General features: G+C 35.8%; 2 protein-coding genes across 4 annotated transcripts in view; both read right to left on the bottom strand.

Moving 5' to 3' along the window:
- The window catches only part of LOC144981017 (dnaJ homolog subfamily C member 3-like), a 516,589-nt gene that overhangs the window by 413,615 nt on the left and 77,974 nt on the right, over positions 1 to 25,000 (bottom strand). The gene's annotated exons all lie outside the window — the stretch shown is intronic.
- Positions 1 to 25,000, bottom strand: part of LOC144981009 (uncharacterized) — a 96,145-nt gene that overhangs the window by 28,112 nt on the left and 43,033 nt on the right. For both annotated transcript variants that reach the window (XM_078929070.1, XM_078929069.1), the window contains exon 2: positions 12,615 to 13,480. In XM_078929070.1, coding sequence (XP_078785196.1) covers positions 12,615 to 12,749 — 135 coding nt within the window. In that variant the 5' untranslated portion in view covers positions 12,750 to 13,480. The remainder of the gene's footprint in view (positions 1 to 12,614; positions 13,481 to 25,000) is intronic.

Here is a 25,000-nt window from a genome sequence, read left to right as displayed (position 1 = left end):
TGAAACTGGTTAGAACTTGTCTAAAGGGGTACCACAGAATGTATTTGTATCTATAAATGGTTCATGCCGATCTAGTTCTGAACGAATGTTATGGATTTTGTCTTTAAAAAAGTTGACAAATGTGTCTGGCAAGTCTCTTTGATTGGTTGTAGATGGTAATGAAGTGCATCTTTCACGTCCAAGTAGATCATTGCAAATGTTAAATAATTGTTTACAAGATTTAGAAGTTTCAAATTTTGAAAGAAAATACGTGGTCTTTGCCTTTTTTATTGTTGTCCTCCAGGCACGAAATGCGCTCTTGAATATTTCACGATGAATCATGAGGCCTGATGTTTTCAGCAGTCTTCCAACACACAAGTATTATGTTTTATGGGGCAGGGTGATTGGTTTCCACATATTTTTGTTAGAGTGGCTTTCTTTCCGTTGTCAATTTCTTATGAAACGGAAGGAATTGACCAATATATAAACATCTTTAAACATTTTGAAAAAACATTAAATTTGGATAATGTTAATTCAATTATATAATGAGTTGCGTGTTTCAACTTTTATATTGTTACCCATCGCCTCAATCTGGTTTTATGTAATAAAACAAAGGCAGTTCGTAGATGTGACCCCCAATGTCTAACCCTCACCTTACCAGCCATTTTCAGAATTTCCCCCAAAGCTTCACACCCACCCAACAGAAAAACAGACATTTCTTACTCAAACAGAAAATCAACGAGCACATTCTAGATATACATAATAATGTTTGGCTTATTATAGCTATAGCAAAAAGGAAGTGAAATCTGGATGAGAAAAGTGACGGTTGCAACAAATGTGACGATTTCCAATAGGTGGTAAGGAGCGGGTTAAATCGTTTTTACGATCTATACTAAATACCGTTTTCCATATTTGGTTCAGTACATGTATGCAACATAGTACCAGAAACTAAAGAGTTAGATTATCCTCAGAATTGATCAAGACTCAAATTTTAGTTGTTGCCGACGTGCACTTATTTGCAGGTCTGATAACCCAATTTATTATGAGCTCATTGTTGTAATGGAAATCCAAAATATTGTCCAATGCAACAATGCTTAACTAGGCCCATAATTGCGTTCGGATATCAGACCTGCATATTTGTACACGTCGGTTGTTGCCGATTGAGGAAATGTATCAATTCTCCTCTCGAATAGATTTAAATCATTAATTTGATTCAAAATTATCTCACGACAGAATACCCGATTTTTGTTTTGGCAATTGGTCATGGTTAGACTTTTATTCTATGTCTTGTATCTTAGATCAAATTTATTTCAGGGGGAAAGGATCGTAAATAAATACTCTTTACGATTCCATCATTACCGCTACCACTACCTACTGGAGTCAGTGACCCCAATGTTCATTTGACTCACTGACCAAATATTATCCATGTATTGGGTGGCATTCACTCAATGAATTGACCACTTCCTCCGTCATTTGCGGTAATGGTTTTTTTCCCATGAGTAAATTTATTGATACAAATTGGCCAATAGTTAGGTCAATATTACACGGATAACCAACTCACACCATTAATAACCATAATTGTGCGGCTAAGTGGTCTTGTGGTATGACACTCGCTTTCGGACCGGAGGGTCCTGGATCCGAGCCTCGCTCGGCGCATGGTTGAGCCCTTGGAAACGGCTCTTTACTCACTTTCACTCACCGTACTAAGGTGTAAAATGAATACTTGACCGTTAAAAGCGTTGTCTCTGTCCGAAAGTCCCGTCCTACATGTTAAGGGTTGCTGTTGGCCAGGGACCCATGTGAAGCGGTATGAGCACGTTTTAGAGGATAATGCGATATATAAATGATCTAGTTTGTTTTTTTAATTGGAGAAAAAAAAATCGTTGACTATAGTGATAGTCAAATTATGTTCTGAAGTTGGTCGCTATTTATAAGTTATCCACTTCATCACTATGATATTATTATGTCGGAGGTGTAATGGTAACACGTCTAACCGGTAACCGTATTAAGGGCTACCCCACACCGGAGACAGACTCCGACGATCCGGCACTGCGTCGGGTGCTTGGTATGGGTAGGTCTGGCGGCTCTTCTCTTTATTCTTAGTATTTTGTCCGTGCCCGACGTCTTTATCCGGAAGACGGCAGAGGACGTCAGTGCCGGATCGTCGGAGTCAGTCTCCGGTGTGAGTTAGCCCTTTTACAAAGACCTGACTTCGAGATGACACTGTACAGACAACCTAAAAAATGGTTTATCAATGTTATCCAGCAGTCCTCAGACAGCTCGGTAAATTATGCTAGTATGGCATATATATATATATATATAATATCGAACTCTCGAAATAAAAATCATCCTACGGATAAATGTCGACTAACGAAATGGAGGACATAGAAACGATTGTATCGGCAAATAATACGTGAGTGAGCTTAGTTATTTTTATATGCTCTAACGAACACTCTCGTACCTACAAGTACCCATCAACACTCATAAATAAACATAAACATATCAAGTTCAAACCCACTATTCTCTGACTTTTTCCACTTATCCCCCCCCCCCCCCTTCTCAAAACTAATTGAATGACTATGTTTTATGTTGATCCGGCGAAAATTTAGTAAGTATATAGAATAGCACAGGATTCTAACTGGTTTTACATGGCAGGGCAGAAACTGTGATAAATTAAGAGATTACTGGCGAAAATTTAGTAAGTATATAGAATAGCACAGGATTCTAACTGGTTTTTCATGGCAGGGCAGAAACTGTGATAAACTAAGAGTTTACTGGCGAAAATTTAGTAAGTATATAGAATAGCACAGGATTCTAACTGGTTTTTCATGGCAGGGCAGAAACTGTGATAAATTAAGAGTTTATAGCAGGCGGACATGCTCCATAGGAATATTTCACTTCTGCCTTGGCTGTCAACGGGACCTGACTAATGACTCGATGTTTGCTAATTATTGATTACAAAGTACACCCATTGACCTTTTAAAGGCGAGACTGGACATCTTGCAACTCAAAATGCCTTCCATAGTTTCTGATCATAATAATAATCTACAGAGATTCAAATAAAGAAGTGACAAAATAGGGAGCATGTATGTTAAATATAACACTCTGTAAAAAAATTTTTAAATTTTAGCTTTTATATAGCGCAATATCCACTAAACGTGCTCAAAGGTCTTTACAGGAGAGGGGGGGGGGTCCCTAGCCAACAGCAACACTTAACATGTAGGACATGACATGACGCCTGTTAGGCGATAATACAATTGTTTCGGACAGAGACAACGATGTAAACGGACAGGTACTCATTTTACACCTGAGTACGGTGAAAGAATGTGAGCAAAGAGTCTTTTCCAAGGACTCAACTATGCGCCGAGCGCGAGGCTCGAACCCAGGATCTTCCGATCCGAAAGCGAGTGTCATACCACAAGACCACATAGCCGCACTCTGTAAAGGTGTGTATGAAACAGTGCTAGACAAAGCAAAATAATATAAGAAAAAATAATCCCAAAATCAGCCTGTCTCAACTTAGGGGTCCAAACTCAGACCTCCTGATTATAATAGAATTCAACAGTCGTGACATCACTAACCTCGTAATGAGGCATGTTAACTTAGTAACTGGTTCTAAACTATCGGAACAATGGCGGACGCCCTTACGAAATACTTCTCCGACGAGCATAAAAGCGTATTCAGAGGAGAAAAACATTATACATCTGATTATGTTTTGACTTTTATACATTCTGATCACATGACATGTGAAAAAGTTCTAGCCGGCACGAAGAATAATTTCTTGTATTTTTCTTTCTGATTTGTCTAGCTATGACTTCTACAAATATTTTCAAATTCAACCAAATCTCGAGTTGCGTACCTCTCCCTCTCATTGTTTTCGTGGTGAGATTTGATTATAGGCTATAATTCAGGGTTGCTAGATCATTTTTGAGTAAGCGGCCAAACTAGCTATAGCAGGAGGCCAGATTCCTCGGCAGGAGGCCAAATACCACCAAACCCACCTTAGCCTCGCGAAAACTCTTTAGAGTTGTTAAACAATTTATTTCCCCCATTTTTTGAAGAAGAAAAAAGAAAATTAATTTAAAGGAACATTCGCTCTTCTCACCTTAATCAAAACACCATTTCGCCATTGCAATTTGTCACTAGATTCTGTACATTTGTTGATATCGTTGAATTTTTCCTTTCAAACTTAAACAACATCACAGGTCACATTCTTGAGTTGTAATCAGCGCAACGAGAAAATAACGAATAATTGACTTGAGACTCAGAAAAAATGTCACATACAACCGAATTATCACGATGGAAATAAAAAGTTCATTCTGGAGGTCTACACACCTGGAGAACTCCTCAACAAAAGTAACCTTTTTACAAATTAAAATGAATTCAACAGGCCCGTTTCAACGAACCAAGAATCCATTATTGCTCAGCATTTTCTTCACTACTACCAGTAAATGTGCTCGATCCCGAACACTCTTCGTTCTGGTTGTACATGGCACCTGTAAACAAATTAATCATTTCTTTCGTCACTTGGAAATCCACACATCATTGCTTTTTGAAAACAAATATGGGCCTTTTGGGCGCGATTGCGTGATAGCAGAGATTCTATAGATAGTATGCAGATGACGTCACTCAGGCCTTTGTTGTTGTTTTCGCCATCCGCGTTTGTGAGTTGTTCTCACTAAACTGTATTAACCAGACTATAAAAGTTCATGGTTACACAGAGTTTGTGTGTTGGTCCGTTATACTTCCGGATGGCAATGTTGTGAACTCCTTGGCCAAGCGCATTCTATCTATATATAGAAGCATTAGCAAATGAAATATGTGGCGTTAGCACGTGTTGCATTTAGATATTTAGATTGCCGGTGAGGCTTTCCGGAAGCCAAATAAAATAAGTTTTACCGGTACCAAAGTAAAACGATATAATGTGGAAAGTCAGAGGAGGCCAAAAAGTTGGTTACAGGAGGCCAAGTGGCCAAACCAAATTTTGGGAGGCCAAATGGCTTGGGAAAAAGCCAAATTTCTCAAATTTGGCCACCAGGAGGCCAAACTAGCAACCCTGCTATAATTGGTAAAACTCGAATCCCGAGTGTGAAGGGTTAAGCCTCAAAAACGCTTCTGGTGGAAAGTAAATTGGCGATTGCCTTATGACTGATAACCCAGGCCGAGGCCTGTTTTAATGGCTTTCTGGTAAATGACAAATTAACCATCTCCTTACCAACTGTAGGAAAATCGTCAAGTTCGTAACGATATAACCAACATTTTTCTTATTCAAATATCCTGGCGATTGTCTATGATTGATACTCTCGGCCTGTTTTAATGGCTTTCTGCTAATGACAAATTAAGACCAAGCATTGGCGTAAGATATTTTTAGATGAAAGAATAAAGTAAGAAATATTCAGGTCTTGTACGAGGACATACGGGGGAAAATGCTGGATGGACTAAACAAGCTGAATAGTTGGTGACGGGAAGGCAAATGTTGCCGTTCATAGAACACATTGAGTTGATTTTTAAAATTATTATTTGTTTCTTTGTGTTTCATTTTGGTCAGAAAACTTATGACGATAGATAGAGATGAGCCTCAGATTGTCAAATAAATGTGTGAATGTATGAGTGAATGAATGAATGAATGAGTGAATGAATGAATGAATGAAGGAATGAATGAAGGAAGGAAGGAAGGAAGGAATGAGTGAATGAATGAATGAATGAAAACATACTGGATTGTTAATGATGATTGATAATGATGAAGGTGGTGGTGGTGATGATGATGATACTGATGGTGATGATAATGATGAAGATGATGATGATGATGATGATAATGCAATGCTGATGTTGATGATATTGATAATGATAATTGGTAATGATGAAGGTGATGATGATGATGATGGTGATGTAAAATTAATAATAATAATAATAATAATAATAATAATAATAATAATAATAATAATAATAATAATAATAATAAATAATAATAATAATAATAATAATAATAATAATAAAAAGAAGAAGAAGAAGAAGAAGAAGAAGAAGAAGAAGAAGAAGAAGAAGAAGAATGATGATGATGATGATGATGATGACGACGACGACGACGATGATGATGATAATGATGATGATAATAATAATAATAGTGTTAATAATAATTATAATAACAATAATGATAACAACAACAATAATAATAATAATAATAATAATAATAATAATAATAATAATAATAATAATAATAATAATAATAATGATTATAAATATGATAATAATAATAATAATAATAATAATAATAATAATAATAATAATAATAATAATAATAATAATAATAATAATAATAATAATAATAATAATAATAATAATAATAATAATAATAATAATAATAATAATGTTGTTGTTGTTGTTGTTGTTGTTGTTGTTGATGATGATGTAATAAAATAATGTCCAAGCTTCATGTGATTTGATTTGTTCCCAACAACCTCGCAGACAACAATTGGGTCTCCTGTAACATTCCACACACGTACCCAAAAGATCGTTAACAGCTTCTATTTCTTGACACCCGCAGTCACAGATCGTTAATGTGCCCACGGGTTTCTATAACAATTTTTTGTGGTGTTTGCTTGTTTGTGTGCGTATGTGTGTGTGTGTGTGTGTGTGTGCGTCTGCGTGTGTGTACGTGTGTGTGTATGTGTGGGTGGGTGAGAAAGAGAGAGAGAGAAAAAAAGAGAGAGAGAGAGGGAGAGAGAGAGAGAGAGAGAGAGAGAGGGAGAGAGAGAGAAAGAGAGGGAGAAGGAGGGAGATAAGAGGGGAATGGGAGGTGATTTTAAAATAATAAATCGGTGTTAAAAAATTTTTGTCTGGGGCAAAGTGATCGCCATGTGGTATCTATAAAATAAATTTAGTGTTGTGTTTACATCTAATTTTCTTCCATTCAAAAAAAGTCGGTCTATACACTGGTGTTTTACATTTGTGATCTATCGTCTCAAAACGGTATTATGTCGGAACGAACCATATGCTTAAAAGCGGAATTAATTGTTAAACTTGTCAAAAATATAAAATTGTTGGCATTAACACTCTAAAATATGGTATCCACTCTCCTCAATAAAACATACAAACTCAACACAGGTCTGATATTTCTGGCTATAAATTCACTTTTCAACATCTTAACTATCCCGAGTTAATACCGTTTTGAGGCGAAGGGTCACATTTTGCAAATTTGTAAATTACAGTTTTTGGGCTATATTAAACTATTATAAACTATAAAATAAACTATTTTGAATGAAATCATAATATCAGCATCTTTGAGAGGGAAAATGATCGGTTATGTAAAGATTATAATTAGAGGTTTTTAACACGAAGTCGTCTTTAACTCACTCAACCCTAACACCGACTGTATCCGTAGTATACCCGGGGTTACTTTTACCCCATGCCTATTTATTACAGTTTTCGGAGACAAGTTATAGGCATAGTATCAAAGCTAATGTTCTTATTTTTTACATGTTAATGGTAGTTGAATAAAACTACATATGTACATGCTCATTTTTAATACATTTTTTCCAATTTTGAAAAGTATCAAAAACCTCTAGGATTGAGTGAGTTAACCGCATGTGAAAGGTTAACCCTCTCCTTACCAACTATAGTAAAGTCGTCACATTCGTTACGAAACAACCAACGTTTTTCTTATTCAAATTTCTCTTGTACATCATAAAATATAAAGAAAATGAACAGTTTGTTGTAGAGCATGTTTTGCAAAAGAATTTCTTTATCGCAAGAAATTACTGCTATTGTGTTTGAGTGATAAAAATATATTTTGTGTTAGTTGGGTGTGAAGTTTTGGGGAAAATCCTGAAAATGGTTGGTAAGGAGAGAGTTAAGTCGTTAAGTCCACATAAGACTCCAACTTATGAAAAAGCACGAGAACCCCTTCAATCCTGAATAAGTCTGTTTATTTAAAATGTTGTATTCTTTCAAAATATTACAATGAAAATAATCCGAAACAGACTTTGGCCGGGATAAGTCGGACTCTCCCGACGTGCACATATTTTCAGATCTGATAACCGAACGTAATTGAGGGCTTGATTAATAATTGTTGTTATGGACAATATCTTGCGTTGGTTTGAGATTTTACCTTTACAACACAGAGTCCATAACAAGTTGGGTTACCAGACCTGTAAATTAGTATACGTCGGACTCTGCCCTTTTCCGGAAGTAGTTTAATTTTTTAGATAAACCGCTATAGATAGTATGCGCTTGTTTAAGAGGCTCACAACATTGTCATATAACGGACCAACACACCAAACTATGTGTCACCTTGAACGTTTATAGTCTGGTTAAGGCAGTTTAGTGAGAATTACTCATAAACTAGGATGGCAAAAGCAATGACAAAGACCTGAGTAACGTCAACTTCATACTATCTATACGTTAAATGTTACACCCAGTTTTGAGTGTTAGTATGTTTAATCTGGCTTGTAGATGTTGTGAACATTTACCTAAACTCATAGCATCAATACATGACAAAATATTTTGATGCCCAAGGCAAATAATATAGCGCCCATTTTGTTTACTCTTGCCTCCAAACGACCCAATGTATTTCTTTGCACAATTTGTTCTCGTCTCTGGTCCCTATTCATGAAAATCAATGGCAAACAACACACTGGCTTGTTTAATAGATAATGACAAATGCTCTTCATTCTTTCTGGTAAATGCCTGGTTCATACTGAGTTTACATATTTATTAACAAATGGACGCATGCTAATACAATTGAGCGGCTTTGTGGTCTGGTGCTATGACACTCGCCTTCGGACCGGTAGTTTCCGGGTTCGAGTCCCGCTCTGAGAAGCGCAAAGTTGAGTCCTTGGAAAAGGCTTTTTATGAACAATCACTCATCATACTCAGGAGTAAAATAAGTACCCAGTCGTTAACAGCGTTGTCTCTGTATATTAAAAATTTATAATCTGTATCACCTCACGGGCGTCATGTCTCCTTGTTAGCTTGAGGCCTCTTGTAAGCGATTTGAGCACGTTTAGTGGACATTACGCTATATATATATATATAGATATATATATATATATATATATATATATATATATATATATATATATATATATATATATATATATATATATATGCTCAATAGCAATCATTCTCAAGTCATTTAACTGCGTCGGTAGTTGCTTATTTGTCTTTTCGCCACCTAAATGATAATTGGGTTTTTTTCAGCACATCTTCTCTAATAATATACGCATATAAAACATAAAACATGCGCATCAGAAATTTCCACAATTTCATGCCATCTTATGAGAAATTGATATCTAAATCTTTTTCTGAAAATTTCATGCGAATCGAACGAATTGGTTCATAGTGAGAGCAATTCATTTATGATCAACCCTCGAATTTTTAAACATGTTTGTGTGTGTGTGTCTGTGTTTGTGTGTGTGAGTGTTTGTATGTGTGTGTGTTTTACATCATTATGCCAGAACTTAGCATTCCTTAACCAAGTCACTGACGAACGCATAAATATTTACATAGCATAATACATAATAAGTATGATTGCGCTTTAAACCGCCTAGCCAAGGACGCAACACTTGGATAAGAAAAGGAATAAAACGTCGCTTATTGCCACCCATCCAGTCGTTGACCATTCTCAACGATGATTGACTTTGGAACACGACAAGGCACTTAATAATGTAGACTTTCAACGCCAAATACAAGGTTCAAACCCTGGCCACTCAAGTCGAAATGCATCACCAACGCAGTCCCTAATCAATCATCTCATACGGAGGGCATTCAGTTCAGGACGTGGGGGGGGGGGGGGGGGTGGGGGGGGGATAAACAATAGAACCGCTTATCAGACCTGCTTAGTACTAGGAAAAATTCGTAAAAATACGAATTTTGATCTCCAGCTACAGAACAAAATTCGCTTCTTTGACTCAATAAATCTTGTTGAAAAGGAAAGTTTAATTCCTGAGGCTCTATATTCAGGAGTTTGGAGCATTTTTGGAACATGCTAAGGGCAAATTATTTATTTCTCAAGCTATTTAAAGTGATTTTTTCTTTTTTCCCGAGAGAACTTCAATTTTATTTTTTTAAATTTCAAATAGGCAGCTCTGATTTTAATTAACTTGGTGTTTTGTTTACACAGATCGATCTGATGACGTTTAGCAAGGTATGGGAAAGCAATCGGGTAATTAATTTGTTTATAACTTCTATTATTGTGATGGACTTTGGACTGGTCGTGCTCACGCGATTATCTTGTTTTTGTTTTTGTCTTTTGTCTTTTTTTTTTTTTTGGTTGTTTGTTTTTTGTTGTTGTTTTTATTTGTTTTGTTTTTGGTTTTTTTTTTTTTTGCTTTGTATTGTTTTGTTGCTGAAATTACGAAATGGAAAATCGTTCTGAGAAAGGGAAGCAATTTGAAATTTTAATTTCAGACTTGAAATTTCCTTTAAAACAAAAACGCGTTGGCCTATATTTGTCACGTTTGAATGACTTTTGTGTTTGTTTGTTTCTTACTCATCTCAAAAAAGGTATTGTATCTAGTATTAGAGCGATCCTGGTGTTTGAAATGGATTGTTATGCCAAAGTTATGAAAGCGAGTTGAAATAATATAAATCTTCATTGAGGACAGTCAGTGAGTTTGTTTTCTAAACTTAAAAACAAACAAAACAAAAAAAAAAAAAAAACAACTTGTAACTTCTCAATTGTAATTGTTTCGATTTTAAATTTAATTTTTCTCATCCATTACATTCCGACTTAATTCCAGATAAAATGGTGGGACACATTTTAAAAAATAACATTTCAATGAATGGGAATTTGGATTTCTTTTATTTTTGTCCTGAATGAAAATAGGCGGAATTGATTTTAAATTTTATTTTTCTGTTATAGTGTTCATACTGCTTCTGATAAAGTTAGCAGTAAATGTATTATTTTTATATATGGAGATGTAACTGTTTGTAATTATATATATATATATATATATATATATATATATATATATATATATATATATATATATATATATATATATATAATATTTGATGGAGAGTAGATCCGCAGAAAGAAGATCGCACATAACTGTCAACTGAAGAGACGCCTAGGTATCGAAACGGTCGTATTGTTGGACGAAATGTGAGGGTCATTTAAAAGGATCGACATTTGAAGGACGACTTTTCTGGCCAAATTTTAAAATATTATGGGTTTTTCGAGAGTACGGCAGAATATTTTACAAGCGATGCCACCAGCAAGCTTTGAACTGAAATCAGCAGGGCCAACGAAAGAACACATGGAGAATAAACGTAGAAGCAGCCACTCAGCGTTCTAGACAGACATGGAGAGATTTGGAAGTGATGGTACAAGACAGAAAAAAAGCGGCGGACCTTTCTTGATTGTCCATGGCCTGTCAGGGCAAAAGGTCAAAATAAGTAAGGGCTAACCCACACCGGAGACTGACTCCGACGACCCGGCACTGTCGTCCTCTGCCGTCGGGCACGAACAAAATAGTAAGATTAAAGAGAAGGGCTACTAGACCTACTCATACCAAGCTCGAAAGAAAAAAAAACAAAACAGAGGACGTCGGGTGCTTGGTCTGGGTAGGTCTAGCGGCTCTTCTCTTTATTCTTAGTATTTTGTCCGTGTCCGACGTCTTTATCCGGAGAACGGCAGTGCCGGGTCGTCGGAGTCATGTCTCCGGTGTGGGTTAGCCCTAAGTAATTATGTTATGTCAACAGCACGGAATAACGGAACAACGCGCTTCTCTGACACTTGATAGATTTAATTTATGCACAGTCTACCGTCGAGTCTCACAAAGCTGTTTTTTGCCTTGCGATGATTCCACCCAAACCATTACCGTCCCCTATCGATGCTGTGCGCTAAGCCAAAATACTCACAACATTCGCCAGCCGGATAAAACGTATCAACACAAAAATAATAAATGTTTATAGTCTGATTGATACAATTTAGTGAGAACTACTCATAAAACTGGCTGGCCATAACAATACCAAAGAGCTAAGAGGCGTCAATTTCGTTCTATTTATTTATATCTGTCTGAACCTTGTCATTTTGGTAGCCCATCTCTCCCCTACTCGTCTGTAGCATCTCAACTCTCGGTCCGCTGCTCCACAGGTAGATAACCACGCCTCTCGGACATTCGTCATCAATGTAAACAATGGTAGTGATTGGTAGACACAGCAAACTACACAGGTTTTAAAATCGGTGGTTTGTGTCTAAATAAAATACCACGGTTCTACCTCTTGGTCAATAGAACTAACACAGAAAACTATGTATAAATGTAAAAGTAGTAGTAGTAGTAGTAGTAGTAGTAGTAGTAGTAGTAGTAGTAGTAGTAGTAGTAGTAGTAGTAGTAGTAGTAGTAGTAGTAGTAGTAGTAGTAGTAGTAGTAAGTAGTAGTAGTAGTATATAGTAGTAGTAGTAGATATAGTAGTAGTAGTAGTAGTAGTAGAGTAGTAGTAGTAGTAGTAGTAGTAGTAGTATAGTAAGTAGTAGTAGTAGTAGTAGTAGTAGTAGTAGTAATAGTAAGTAGTAGTAGTAGTAGTAGTAGTAGTAGTAGTAGTAGTAGTAGTAGAAGAAGAAGAAGAAGAAGAAGAAGAAGAAGAAGAAGAAGAATGTTTTTCATAACAAACAAAAATAAAGGGATACTCACGTTAATGTCTTTGATCATGAAGTCAGTGACCAGGCCGTGTGACTTCAACATGTCTGATAGCTGATTGGACCAGATGATGTTACGAGCCAGGAAAGGCCGATGGAATTGAAGGAGTGTCTTGTATTTGGAATCCATGTTGATGTCGGTCACAGGTCAACAAAAGTCTAAATCTAAATAAATAATTACACAGATGCTTAAGCTAAAAGAAAAAACACACGAATTTTATGGAATGAATTGGACAGTTTTCACCCTGTCAGCTCCAATTAAAAACTTTTCAGAGCTTGTTTTGACGATTTCAATAATTTTTAATGACAGATCTATATTTTTTCACGTGTCATTAGACGAGCACCTCTAGCCATAACAATGAATATGTTTGTGTGTTTTTTAATTGTCTTGTGTTTTAGTGAAAATTGATCAGATACAAATGTCCATTACTCGGTCATTGGCTATTCAGTATTTAAACAACAACAAAAATACAAAACGAAATTATTATTGCACTGTAGTAGTTTTTTTTAACTTTCGTTTTAATCATTATTTTTACGTTAATATGCTACAAGTTGATAAGAAAACAAATCCATCAATCACACATCCCAGATAAACGACGTTGTAATAAATAAACTCCAAAAATTATTATGTTTTTTAAAATGAATTCATATACAAAGCATCTTATCACTTGATGCCGTTTTTTGTCAGAGTCTGCATGCAAGACTTGTGCTCAATGAAATTCCTCCTTATTCGATCCTGCTAACCTTGTAACAATGTTGCTGATGTCTCGAATAGCTTGTCATGGTTGAATAGGAACAAATCGATCCAAGCAAAGTCAATACCATATATGGTGTGTGTGACGTCAGCAGTTATTTAACAATCTGGATATTTTTTTATTAAAAAAGAAAAGAAATTGAAAATAAAGCGATAAATGTGGACATATAATATAACGTTTTTCAACGATTTCGTCATGTTAATTGGTGGTCAAATTCTTCATTTCTGATATTTTCTAACCAGGTACACATTTACACCTGAATTGAATGGGGTAATGTGTAATGGGACCAGAGTTTCAAAAGCATTCTCACCCATGCAGTCATTTAAAACTCTTCAATTCGTTTGACCTTTTTACAGAGGTCACTGACGTAAAAAGGAATAACCAATCAGATTAAATATTAAACAGGAAGTCACCAATGAATAGACTCATCCAAGCATCATCAAATTCAGCCAACATTTTAAATATTCTACACAAGGTGTCTCTTATTTAATCTGCTATTTCGTTTGGCCCTGCTGATTTAGTAGTATGGATAATAATATGATCTATCCATGACATTCATTACTTAAATCATAGTTTATACTCGAGTAAATTGCCTACTGGAAATGACATTTGAAACATAAAGTTTAAAGAATCAAAATTAACAAATGTAAATGTTGCTTCTCGAAGCTCGAAGAAATAATTAACAATGTGAAAATGAATATAAGCTTCAATTTAATATACGAAAACAGATAAAATGGATGTTTCGGGTTTCCCTTTCATCAACAAAACAGGATGAATGAAACACTACAGACAAATGAGATAATGTTGTAGTGGCGCTGTTAACACTGTAAAATGTTTAACCAGACATTTTACTGTCTCCTGAGCGTTCCAACAACGAGTTCATGTCAGCAAAGCTGCCAGGACCCACTGATGTAGAGTGGCTCACTTTAGACAAGTCCCAGACCAGAGTCTGTGGCCAACACCCTATGTCTTTTCTCAATGGCGCAGAATCCGAAAAGCTTCTTCTTCTTCTTCTTCTTCTTCTTCTTCTTCTTCTTCTTCTTCTTCTTCTTCTTCTTCTTCTTCTTCTTCTTCTTCTTCTTCGTCTTGTGGAAACCTCCAATATTGTCGAGGATCACTCCACAGTTTGTAGGGTATTACTTTTTAAAGTTGTTAACCCTTTCCTTGCTAACGACAGGAAAATCCTCACATTCATTACGATACAACCAACATTTTTCCTATTCAAATTTCTTTTGTACATCATAAAATTTAAAGAAAATGAACAGTGTGTTGTAAAGCATCCTTTGTTTTTAAAAAAAAATCACTTATCGCAAGTACCTCCAGATACTGCTATTGTGTTTGAGTGATAATGTGTTAGATGGGTGTGAGATTTTGGGGAAAATCCTGAAAATGGCTGGTAAGGAGAGAGTTAAAACACTGCACATATTACTAATAGATTAAAACTGAAAGGAGATGACGTCTACGACCTGAGAAACTAAATTCTCCCATTCCACATCCATCTTATCTCTCTTGATGTAAACACGTCGATCTACTTTTTTTTTAATTAAAAAATTGAGCTTTATATAGCACGATATCCACTAAATGTGCTCAAAGCGCTTTACAGGGGGTCCCTGGTCAATAGCAACATTTAACATGTAGGACGGGACAAGACGCCTGTTAGACGATATTACAATTTTTCGGACAAAGACAACGCTGTTAACGGCCAGGTACTCATTTTACACCTGAGTACGGTGAGAGAATGTGAGTAAAGAGCCTTTTCCAAGGACTCATCTATGCGCCCAGCGCGAGGCTCGAACCCAGGACCTTCCGATCCGAAAGCGAGTGTCATACCACTAGACCACATAGCCGCACTTTTACAATATTATTTCTTTTTTTTGTTGGAGGAAATTGTGATTATCGAGAGATTCGTTTCGAGGTCGCAGGTTCAAGGTAAAGAGAGGGCGGGTCAGTTTAGAAATTTGATGTCCTTTGTTCTGTGAAGTAAAGTCAATCAATCAGAATGAAATCAATACACTCGTCGCTCTATCTCTTTTATTACACGTCATGGGGTGTATCATACTGGAATCGATTCTATTCACATTATCAACAAGACTACAACCACCTCTAATAATGTTACTGTTATTCATGATAATTTGATATTATTGTAATACATTCTAATCCCAATGTCAAACAGCAGGATCTCCCCCTTAGTCTTGAAATTACTTTGTATAATATACACCGGTATTCTGCCCGGGGTGGTGGTTTCCCTTGTTGGTGTTCCCGTCTATTATGTCGGTTTTGACAGAACACAGTTTTTTTTCATTTTGGCTATAAAACTTTTAATTCAATTGCAAGTAGTTAGCTGCTAGAAGCTGTGGACTGTCAAAAGCAAGAAACATAACAATAATAACAGCTTCAAAAAAAAAGAACAAAATACTAAACACGGAACGTTTTGGGCTCAAAATCCTTCTCCAGTCAACTACAAAATCAATGAAAACATAAATACATCACTGGACAAAACAGATCCAAGGCAGAGAATTTCTTAATTCGAATGTCGGTTAATTGAAATTCCTTTTAACCAACATCTTACCAAAATACAAGAAAATCGCCACATTCGTTACGATAGAACCATTCTTTTTCTCTCTCAGAATATTTTGTATACATCACAAACTTTTTTAGAAATATTTTCGTTTTTGTTATAAGAACTCAATGCTGTATTGTAGAGGTCATTTTTGATGAACAATATTATGTATAGCATGTAATTATTTCTTTTGATTTAGAGTTTTAAAATCTATTTTTATATTGGATGGGTGTAATGTTTTGGGGAAAATCCCGAAAATGGTAGGTAAGGGGAGAGTTAACCTGCCAAAAAGGCTACAATAAATGGATTTTATATCAGTCACTTCAATAAATAACAATGTGGAATTGAATGTAAGCTTCAATTTAATATACGAAAACAGATATAACAACGCCACTACCGCATTATCTCATTCCTCTGTAGTGTTTCATTCATCCTGTTTTGTTGATAAAGGGGAAACCCGAAACGTCCATTTTATTTGTTTCGTATATTAAATCGAAGCTTACATTCAATTTCACACTGTTATTAATTTCTTCGAGCTTCGAGCAGCAACATTTACATTAATCAGTGACTTCAGAAAACTGCTTTTTGAGCCTTTTTGACAAGATGAGAGTTATTTTGATCAATCGATATTTGGCGGGGGTTTTTTATGGCAAACTTTTAATGTACCTTTTCAGAACAGACATCTATTTCACTTGATTTAATTCATAGATTTGAGAATTGTTTTCACTATTCATCAGATAACATTAAGGTTTTAAAAAACGTAGGCTTGATAGAGTAAATGTGTTTAGCAATTAGTTTTCTCCTCTAGATTTCGCCTTTTTGGCATTCATCTATTTCTCCATGAAAGTTAGCTTTTTTTTAATAAGCTTTTATACAGCGCAATATCTACTAAACGTTCTCAAAGGGTTTCACGCTTTTTTATTCTCAAAGAAATTAGACATCTATGTGACCTTGATCTGTTACGTTTTGTTTATACTTTCAATTATTGTATCAAAAAATCGATAAAGCTAAATTCAAAGTAAATTTCAGAATCAGCACAACAACGTTAGAAGAAAAAAAAAAGAAAAGAAAGCAAGACGAAACGCTCTCGGTTGACAGTCTATCGATTGTCTTTTTGACACTTTCCATATCAAGTGTTTACGTGAATTAGACGATATGTGGCCACCGTCTCAATTAGATCTTTAAAAAGAGCTTTTAAAAAGTGCTTTTATATAGCGCAATATCCACTAAACCTGCTCATATCGCTTTATAAGGGGTCCCTGCCCAACAGCAACATTTAACATGAAGGACGGGACATGACGCTTATTAGGCAATATTACAACTTTTTTTTCGGACAGAGACAACGCTGTTAACGACAAGGTACTCGTTTTACACCTGAGTACGGTGAGAGAATGTAAGTAAAGAGCCTTCTCCAAGGACTGAACTATGCGCCGAGCGAGGCTCGAACCCAGGACCTTCCGATCCGAAAGCGAGTGTCATACCACTAGACCACATAGCGGCGTGAATTAGACGATATGTGGCCCACCGTCTCAATTAGGTCTTATTCGAGGTAATCCAAATTCAGAAAATTTAAAAAATGCAAAGTGAAAAGCGTTAGAATGACACAATTTGAGCGGTAGATATTTTGTGAAACTAGTATCTAGCTAAATCCATTCTTCACAAAGACACATATTATATTAAATTAATTCATTTAATAGATGCAGTCTTGAAGTCAATTTTTAGCATCCGGTTCACCGGACATATTACCGGATTGAGATGATTTGTCACACATTATCCGCGATTTTTCTCCCTAAAAACAAAACAAATCACTGAATTATGCTGATTTTTTATTGATGGACTTTTACAAGAAAAGACCAAGATAATCCAAGAGTCAGTCGCAGTGCAACGCTAGGCAAATTGAACAATCTGGGCTATATTTCTTACCTTGTAGAAGTAATCACTTCCATTCTGACATGATGTATGGACCAAATCACGGACGTAAGGGATTAGTCGATTAGTCACACTTTGGCAGTAATCATCATTGCATAACCCTACACACCTACGTCAGACTAATTCCAGAACTCATTAGCGTATAAGCCAGTTGACGGCCATATTTTGGGTAGACATGTATTTAAAAATTTGGCACCCCCCCCCCCCCCCCCTCAAAAAACAAAAAAAAAAAACAAATCGTCCTTTAAATATCGATTGATTTGAATGACCCTCATCTTGGCAAAACCTCTCAAACATGAAACTTTGCGAAGTTTCCGGTTTGAAAATTTTGCCAATACGCGGGTCATTTAAATCGCTCGATATGTGAAATAATGAGTTTTCTGACCAACTTTTTTAATACATGGTTTTCCAGAGTACTGCAGTTAACGTTGCATTTATATTAGGGTGTTTTTTTTGGGGACATTTTTTGATAATCTTTTGTTACATTTTTGTCAATTGTTGATTAGCTATTGCCACAGGGATTCGACTTGGGTTTTATCTATACAATAATATTGATTGATTGGTTGATTGGTTATTTGATTAATTGATTTTTTCCATTGATGTATTCGATTTCCAAGCCCCAAACTACTAGGCTCCTCAATAGGATAAAGATAGGGGATATAAATGACTTAAATTATACACAGTTGTTTTACTTCATTTTTATAGATAGAGAATGTCAAGTACCAGGTAAACAAAATATTGAGACTTCGAAAGAAAAAATATATGTAGGTAGTAATAATTGAGCTTTTATATAGCGCAATATCCACTCTTCGTGCTCAAATCGCTTTACAAAGTATCCCTGGCCAACAGCAACATTAACATGTAGGACGATATTACAATTTTTTTCGGACAGAGACAACGCTGTTAACGGCCAGGTACTCATTTTACACCTGAGTACGGTGAGAGAATATGAGTAAAGAGACTTCTCTAAGGACTCGACTATACGCTGAGCGAGGCTCGAACCCAGGACCTTCCGATCCGAAAGCGAGTGTCATACCACAAGACCACATAGGCATTAAGTAATTATCCACCAATAATGATCTTTAAAATACAGTGTGGTTTTATTTTGTCCATAAATAAAATCTATTGACTTTCACTTTCACTCTCTTTGTAGGTCATTGACCTCAGCATGTTTCCCTCTTCCCTTGAGTGAGTAATGGAAAGAATATTTTACCTGATTGAATAGAAATGTAACACATAAATCAGTGGCGCCATTTAGGCGTAAGAAATAATACCCGTGGGTTCGATCAAGCGAAGATTAGGTAATCTGATAGCCATTAACGTTCTTTGATTCTCGGTAATAGTGGTTAATTGTTATGTATGTAAAATACTAAATGCGTTTGACAGTAATCTCTGTGTAAATTGTTATAATCTATGGCTAGTAATACAGGCCGGGGTCAAGGAACTCGAATTTTCTTTATTTAAAACAATGGAGGGAGGTGCAGAATCAATAAATAGGAATGTATAAAAATGTGTACGAACTTGATTTAGTTTTGTATTTTGTTGTTTCTTCTTTTATTTGTTTTTGTTTTTGTTTCGTTTGTTTTGTTCTTTGGTTTTGTCGTGTTTTTTGTTTGTTTGTTTGTTTTTTGTTTGTTTTTTTTTTGTTTTGTTTTTTCTTCTTTTTTTTCAAATCCCGTTTCTCAGACATAAGACTTGACGTTGTTTAATTATTGAATCGTTCTGTTCATCAAAATTGCAAACGAGCATACACGTCAATCCGTGGAAACGGACTTATCGTATAAACATTTTAAGTGTCACTTTCAGCTCACACTTTTGTGTGTAGATCAAGAGCATCAGTGAGTTAAGTGACATAAAATGTTCGATCGTCTTTTGTCTATGAGATGGAATTTTTTAATGGATAGTAAAGCCTTCACAGAGAAACCAATTGTTTGCTCATTGCAAGCCATTATTTAAAGACAGACCTAAGACACTGAAGAATATCAAGGGAATGTATGACTAGTTTCTCAAATTGCGATATAGGCTACTAGAATTTTATATTTCTGATGATTTTGAATTTTAAGCCACTCTTCAACATCTGATTGACGTCGATTTAATAATATATTCTGCGGTACTCTGAAACAAAATACATTTTAAAAAATTTGGTCAGTAGAGTCCTCTTTCTAATATCGGCCAATTGAAATGACTCTCATCTTGACACAAACTTTGAAACCACGGACATCAAGGAATACAAGGAAGTCCCGGGTTTGTACGTTTTTGATAAGACGAAGGCCATTTAAATCGATCGAGATTTGAAGATCGAGTTTTCTGGCCAAATTTTAAATGCATATTTTTTCCAGAGTATAGCAGTTAACTGATTAATCGATCGATCTTTGAAAGACGAGTTTTTTGGCAAAATTTTATTTTCAAAATGTTGGGGTGTTTTGGAGTACGGCTTATTGGGGCGATGGATTACATATTTTCTACTTTTATCTTAAACTCTAAATACCTATTGATTAAGATGACAAAAAAAACCAAACCTTTGACAAGTTGGACGACATCTTAATTAATGGAACGATATTTGAAATATAAATGTCCTTGCGAAAATGACTATAAAGTGTTTTGTCAGAGTGCGGCGGCATTGGTGATGTCATTTACTAGATAGCAATAATTTGTTTCAAATATTGCATTACAGGAAAATCGCCACATTCGTTAGGATACAACCATTATTTTTCTCAGTCAGATTTCTTTTGTACATCATAAAATTTTTATAAACATTTTTGTTATTGTTTTAGACCTTAATATTCTATTGTAGATGTCATTTTTCTGAACAAAATCGCGTATAACATGTGCTTAGCACTTATTTCTTTTAATTTTAGGTTTTAAAAATCTGTTTTTATGTTAAAGGGGCGTGACGTTTGTGGAAAATCCGGAAAATGGTTGGGAACAAGATATATATATATATATATATATATATATATATATATAGAGAGAGAGAGAGAGAGAGAGAGAGAGAGAGAGAGAGAGAGAGATAGATAGATAGATAGAGAGATAGATAGATATATAGATAGATAGAGAGAGAGAGAGAGAGTTAACCTATATAATAAAACAACCGAAAAAAAATCCGTTTTAGCACATAGGCGTGGCCACTTCAAGAATACCTTCATGCCAGAATGATTATCAAACATTTAACAACAATAGAAATAATAAATGTGAACACACTCGCAGACCTTTTTAAGCCATGAATATCATTGAATTGTGTATCCATGACTGACGTCTCCAACCTTTTCATCGAAGACAATAGGATTCAATAGTCTGATGTCACGTCCACCCAGCAACCAGCAGCTTGGTTCTAAAAAACAAAATCGGTACTTTTATTCTTCATGCTAGGTAGAACATGTCACATGATCAAAATATATAAAAGTCAAAACATGATCAGATTTATAATGGTTTTCACTTCTGGATACACTTTTATGCTCGTCGGAGAAGTATTTCATAAGGGCGTCCGCCATAGTTTAGAACCAGTTACTAAGTTACTATGCGTCATTACGAGGGACGTGACGTCACGACTATTGAATCCTATACTGCACAGATAAGACAACCATGTTGACAATAGGAAGACACATACGAAACAATTAGATTGAGTTGCGTAAAATTAGCAAATCAAACATTGCTTAAAATCCGTGTTTGTGTTTTTGTTTAATGCGTAGCATTTCAATGTTTGTAATAAACTGGATTCACAGCCTATACAAAAGGCATTAATTGTCAGAAAATTAAAGCTAACATAATCTCAAACTCTTTCAACTGATTTAAACGGATTTAGAAAGCATGAGTGATTCCACTTGCCACTCTATGAAACTTGCTGTAGACGGGTATATAATAATGTATAACATGGCAGGCATTTAATATTCCTTATTTAAGAATGATAAGACGTTGTTATCTGACAATACCGTGCTGAATAATATAAGGGATTTAGAATAGCAAAACAACTTTCAGTTAGGTAAACTCCTTGTTTATGTCGAATAGATTGGGGTAGTTGTATTAACCGATGTAACCATGGAATACATGTATATAGACGGGGGAAAGATAGATAGTATGCACTTGGCTAAGAAGCTCACAATATTGCCATCCGGAAGTAAAACGAACCACAAACACACAAAACTATGTGCAACCTTGAACGTTTATAGTCTGGTTAATAAAGTTTAGTGATAATCGCTCATAAACGCGGATGGCAAAAAAAAAAATAACAAAGACCCGAGAGACGGCAGCTTCATTCTATCTATTGAACGCTTTGACAGTAGCAGTCAGTCTGAATGAATCAATCGTTGTATTTGAAAAAGAGGAAAAAGATGACAAAAGAGTCACAGTCTAGTATTTATAGTTTCGAGCCACCTAAATTTTCTTAGTCCATGTCTGAAGTAGTCATTCAGAGCCATAAGGCAGATGGGGTCGAAGTTAATCCCGGTTTCTATAGCATAAAATGGACAGAAGCAATTGCTTGACGATGTCCAATAGGGTTCAACAGTCGTGACGTCACTTCCCTCGTAATGACGCATAGTTACTTAGTAACTGGTTCTAAACTATCGGAACAATGGCGAACGCCCTTACTGGTTCTAAACTATCGGAACAATGGCGAACGCCCTTATGGAATACTTCTCCGACTGGGAGAAAAGTGTGTATCCAGAGGAGAAAATATAAATCTGATCATGTTTTGACTTTTATACATTCTGATCACATGATATGTGAAAAAGTTCTCGCCAGCACGGAGAATAAAAAGTGCCGATTTTCTAAGTTTAGGACTAAGCTGCTTGTTGCTGGGCGGACGTGACATCAGACTATTGAATCCTATTAAAAAGACAACCTACCTCAAAGTACTTTCCGCCAATGACTGCTGATTGGGTATTGGGGGGGGGGGGGGGGGAACAAAAATCGACTTCACCTGGGATCGACACAGGTCCATTTGCATGTTAAACAAGTGTTCTATCAATTGAGCTATTGGAATCCCTTAGATCATGTCTGCTTTAAATCATTTCTGCAGTGCATTTGTTTATTTTGTTTTTGCTTTGTTTTTTGTTTTGGGTTGTTTTTTGTTTGTTTTTGTTTTTTGTTGTTGTTGTTTTTGTTTTGTTTTGGTCGATTGGTGTTTGGTTGGTTTCTTTTCTTTATTTTCAAAGCAGAAATTTATCTGTCTTATATTATAAAGTCATCCATAATCGGGAAAAGTGTGATTGGTTAAAAGTTATACTTTAAGAGGTAAATGGCCTTGAGAATAACATCTGTTCAAAAAAAAAAAAAGAAGGAATAAAGAAAGAAATGGGGTAAGTGCTAAAGAAAAGCAAGAAGAGCTATAAGTGGAGAAAAAGGCATAATATTTACATAGTTTGTCCGAATAGATGGGCATAGACCAACGTCTATGGCTGCTACTGGCAAGGCTAATGTTGAGGATAATGATGAAGGGAAAATGAGAAATGGGAGAGGGAGGGAGAAACGTTTGAGGAGGTGGAAGGGGGAAAGGGAAGAGTACTAAGAGGAAGAATAAGAAGGATGAAGAAGAAGAAGAAGAAGAAGAAGAAGAAGAAGAAGAAGAAGAAGAAGAAGAAGAAGAAGAAGAAGAAGAAGAAGAAGAAGAAGAAGAAGAAGAAGAAGAAGAAGAAGAAGAAGAAGAGAAGAAGAGAAGAAGAAGAAGAAGAAGAAGAAGAAGAAGAAGAAGAAGAAGAAGAAGAAGAAGAAGAAGAAGAAGGAGGAGGAGGAGGAGGAGGAGGAGGAGGAGGAGGAGGAGGAGGAGGAAGATGAGGAGGAGGAGAAGAAGAAGAAGAAGAAGAAGAAGAAGAAGAAGAAGAAGAACAACAACAACAACAACAACCATAACAACAACCACATCAACAACAACGAAGAGGAGAAGGAGGAGGAGACGGAAGAAGGAGCGATTTCCTACTGGGTCTGAGTGACAATCATTTTTCCTATATCAACTCATACTTGAGTCCTCCAAAAATTCTGTTTAGGATTGTTTGAAAAAATAGAGTCAAGTTACATTAATATCTATTCTATTACAAAAACGCGTCAGAATCACCATTTTGATTTTGATAATGTCATATGAAAAAATTATAAAAAATATAAATAATAAAAAAGAAAAGTTTCAGCCTGCGTGTACTTTCTAGAAGTCTTGTAACAAAAATTATTATGGGTTCAATTCTGTAAAGAGAATACTCTCACCCGATGTGCACTTATTTGCTGTTATTTATGTTTTTATCTCATATCCCAATATCTTATGGAATCCCAATATTGTCATGGAAATCGCAGAAAAGCGACGGAAAATACTGTCCATTATACAATAATGTTCAACTAGGACCATAAGTGAGTTCGGATGTCAGACCTGTATACTATATACGTTGCTCTCACCCCAACCCATTGTTAAGTATTCTCCTCTACAACAATTTAAAAACTAACCCATGATTATGCTTGGTTATCAGACCTGCAATAATATAATTTGTAAGTTGGGGTCTAGAATATTAGCGGATTAGCGGAAGAGTAGCGTCCCTTGATTGGGTGACGTCCAATCAAGGGACGCTACTCTTCTGCTAATCTCATTCCCTATACTTTCCTCCGTGAATTGTGAGCATGGATCCAACCATTGACAGGCATAGCAATAGGCTTGGACAGAAGCTTATCGAATAAAATATCAATTCGCATTTAATTTGTATCCTTGATTTCTATTATTGTCATTTTTCATTCATTCATTCATTCATACATTCATTCATTCATTCATACATTCATTCATTCATATCCGATGTTATAGTTATAAAGCTTTCATTTGACAGTACGTAGTAGTGCGGGGCGGTCCTTGGCAAGCTTAAGGACCACGGTCCTACGGTCCTTGGGAAATGAAGACCGCAAGGACCGGTCCTAGGACCGGTCCTTTTCGACATTGAACATTCCTGAGAGACTGTTGGAAATTCGAACCGGTTTGACCTTTGAGAGCGTGGGATCGTTCATTCTTGAACCGTTAAAGACCGCTACACGATGAAAACCGTGGCCTACAGGAGTAAAACACACGGAGTAGTCACACTCATTTCAAATTGTAACCTAATTAGAGAAGAGGGGTGATGCCTTCTTTATTTGCTCACCGTACTTCATTGTTACTTCGATAATTTAATAAAA

Source organism: Berghia stephanieae, chromosome 10 (assembly GCF_034508935.2).
Source record: "Berghia stephanieae isolate SIO BIC M18660-M18661 chromosome 10, UCSD_Bste_1.3, whole genome shotgun sequence".
Lineage (NCBI taxonomy): Eukaryota > Metazoa > Mollusca > Gastropoda > Nudibranchia > Aeolidiidae > Berghia > Berghia stephanieae.
The sequence above is the reverse complement of the archived record's forward strand: the minus strand, read 5'-3'. Positions and strand labels throughout refer to the sequence as shown.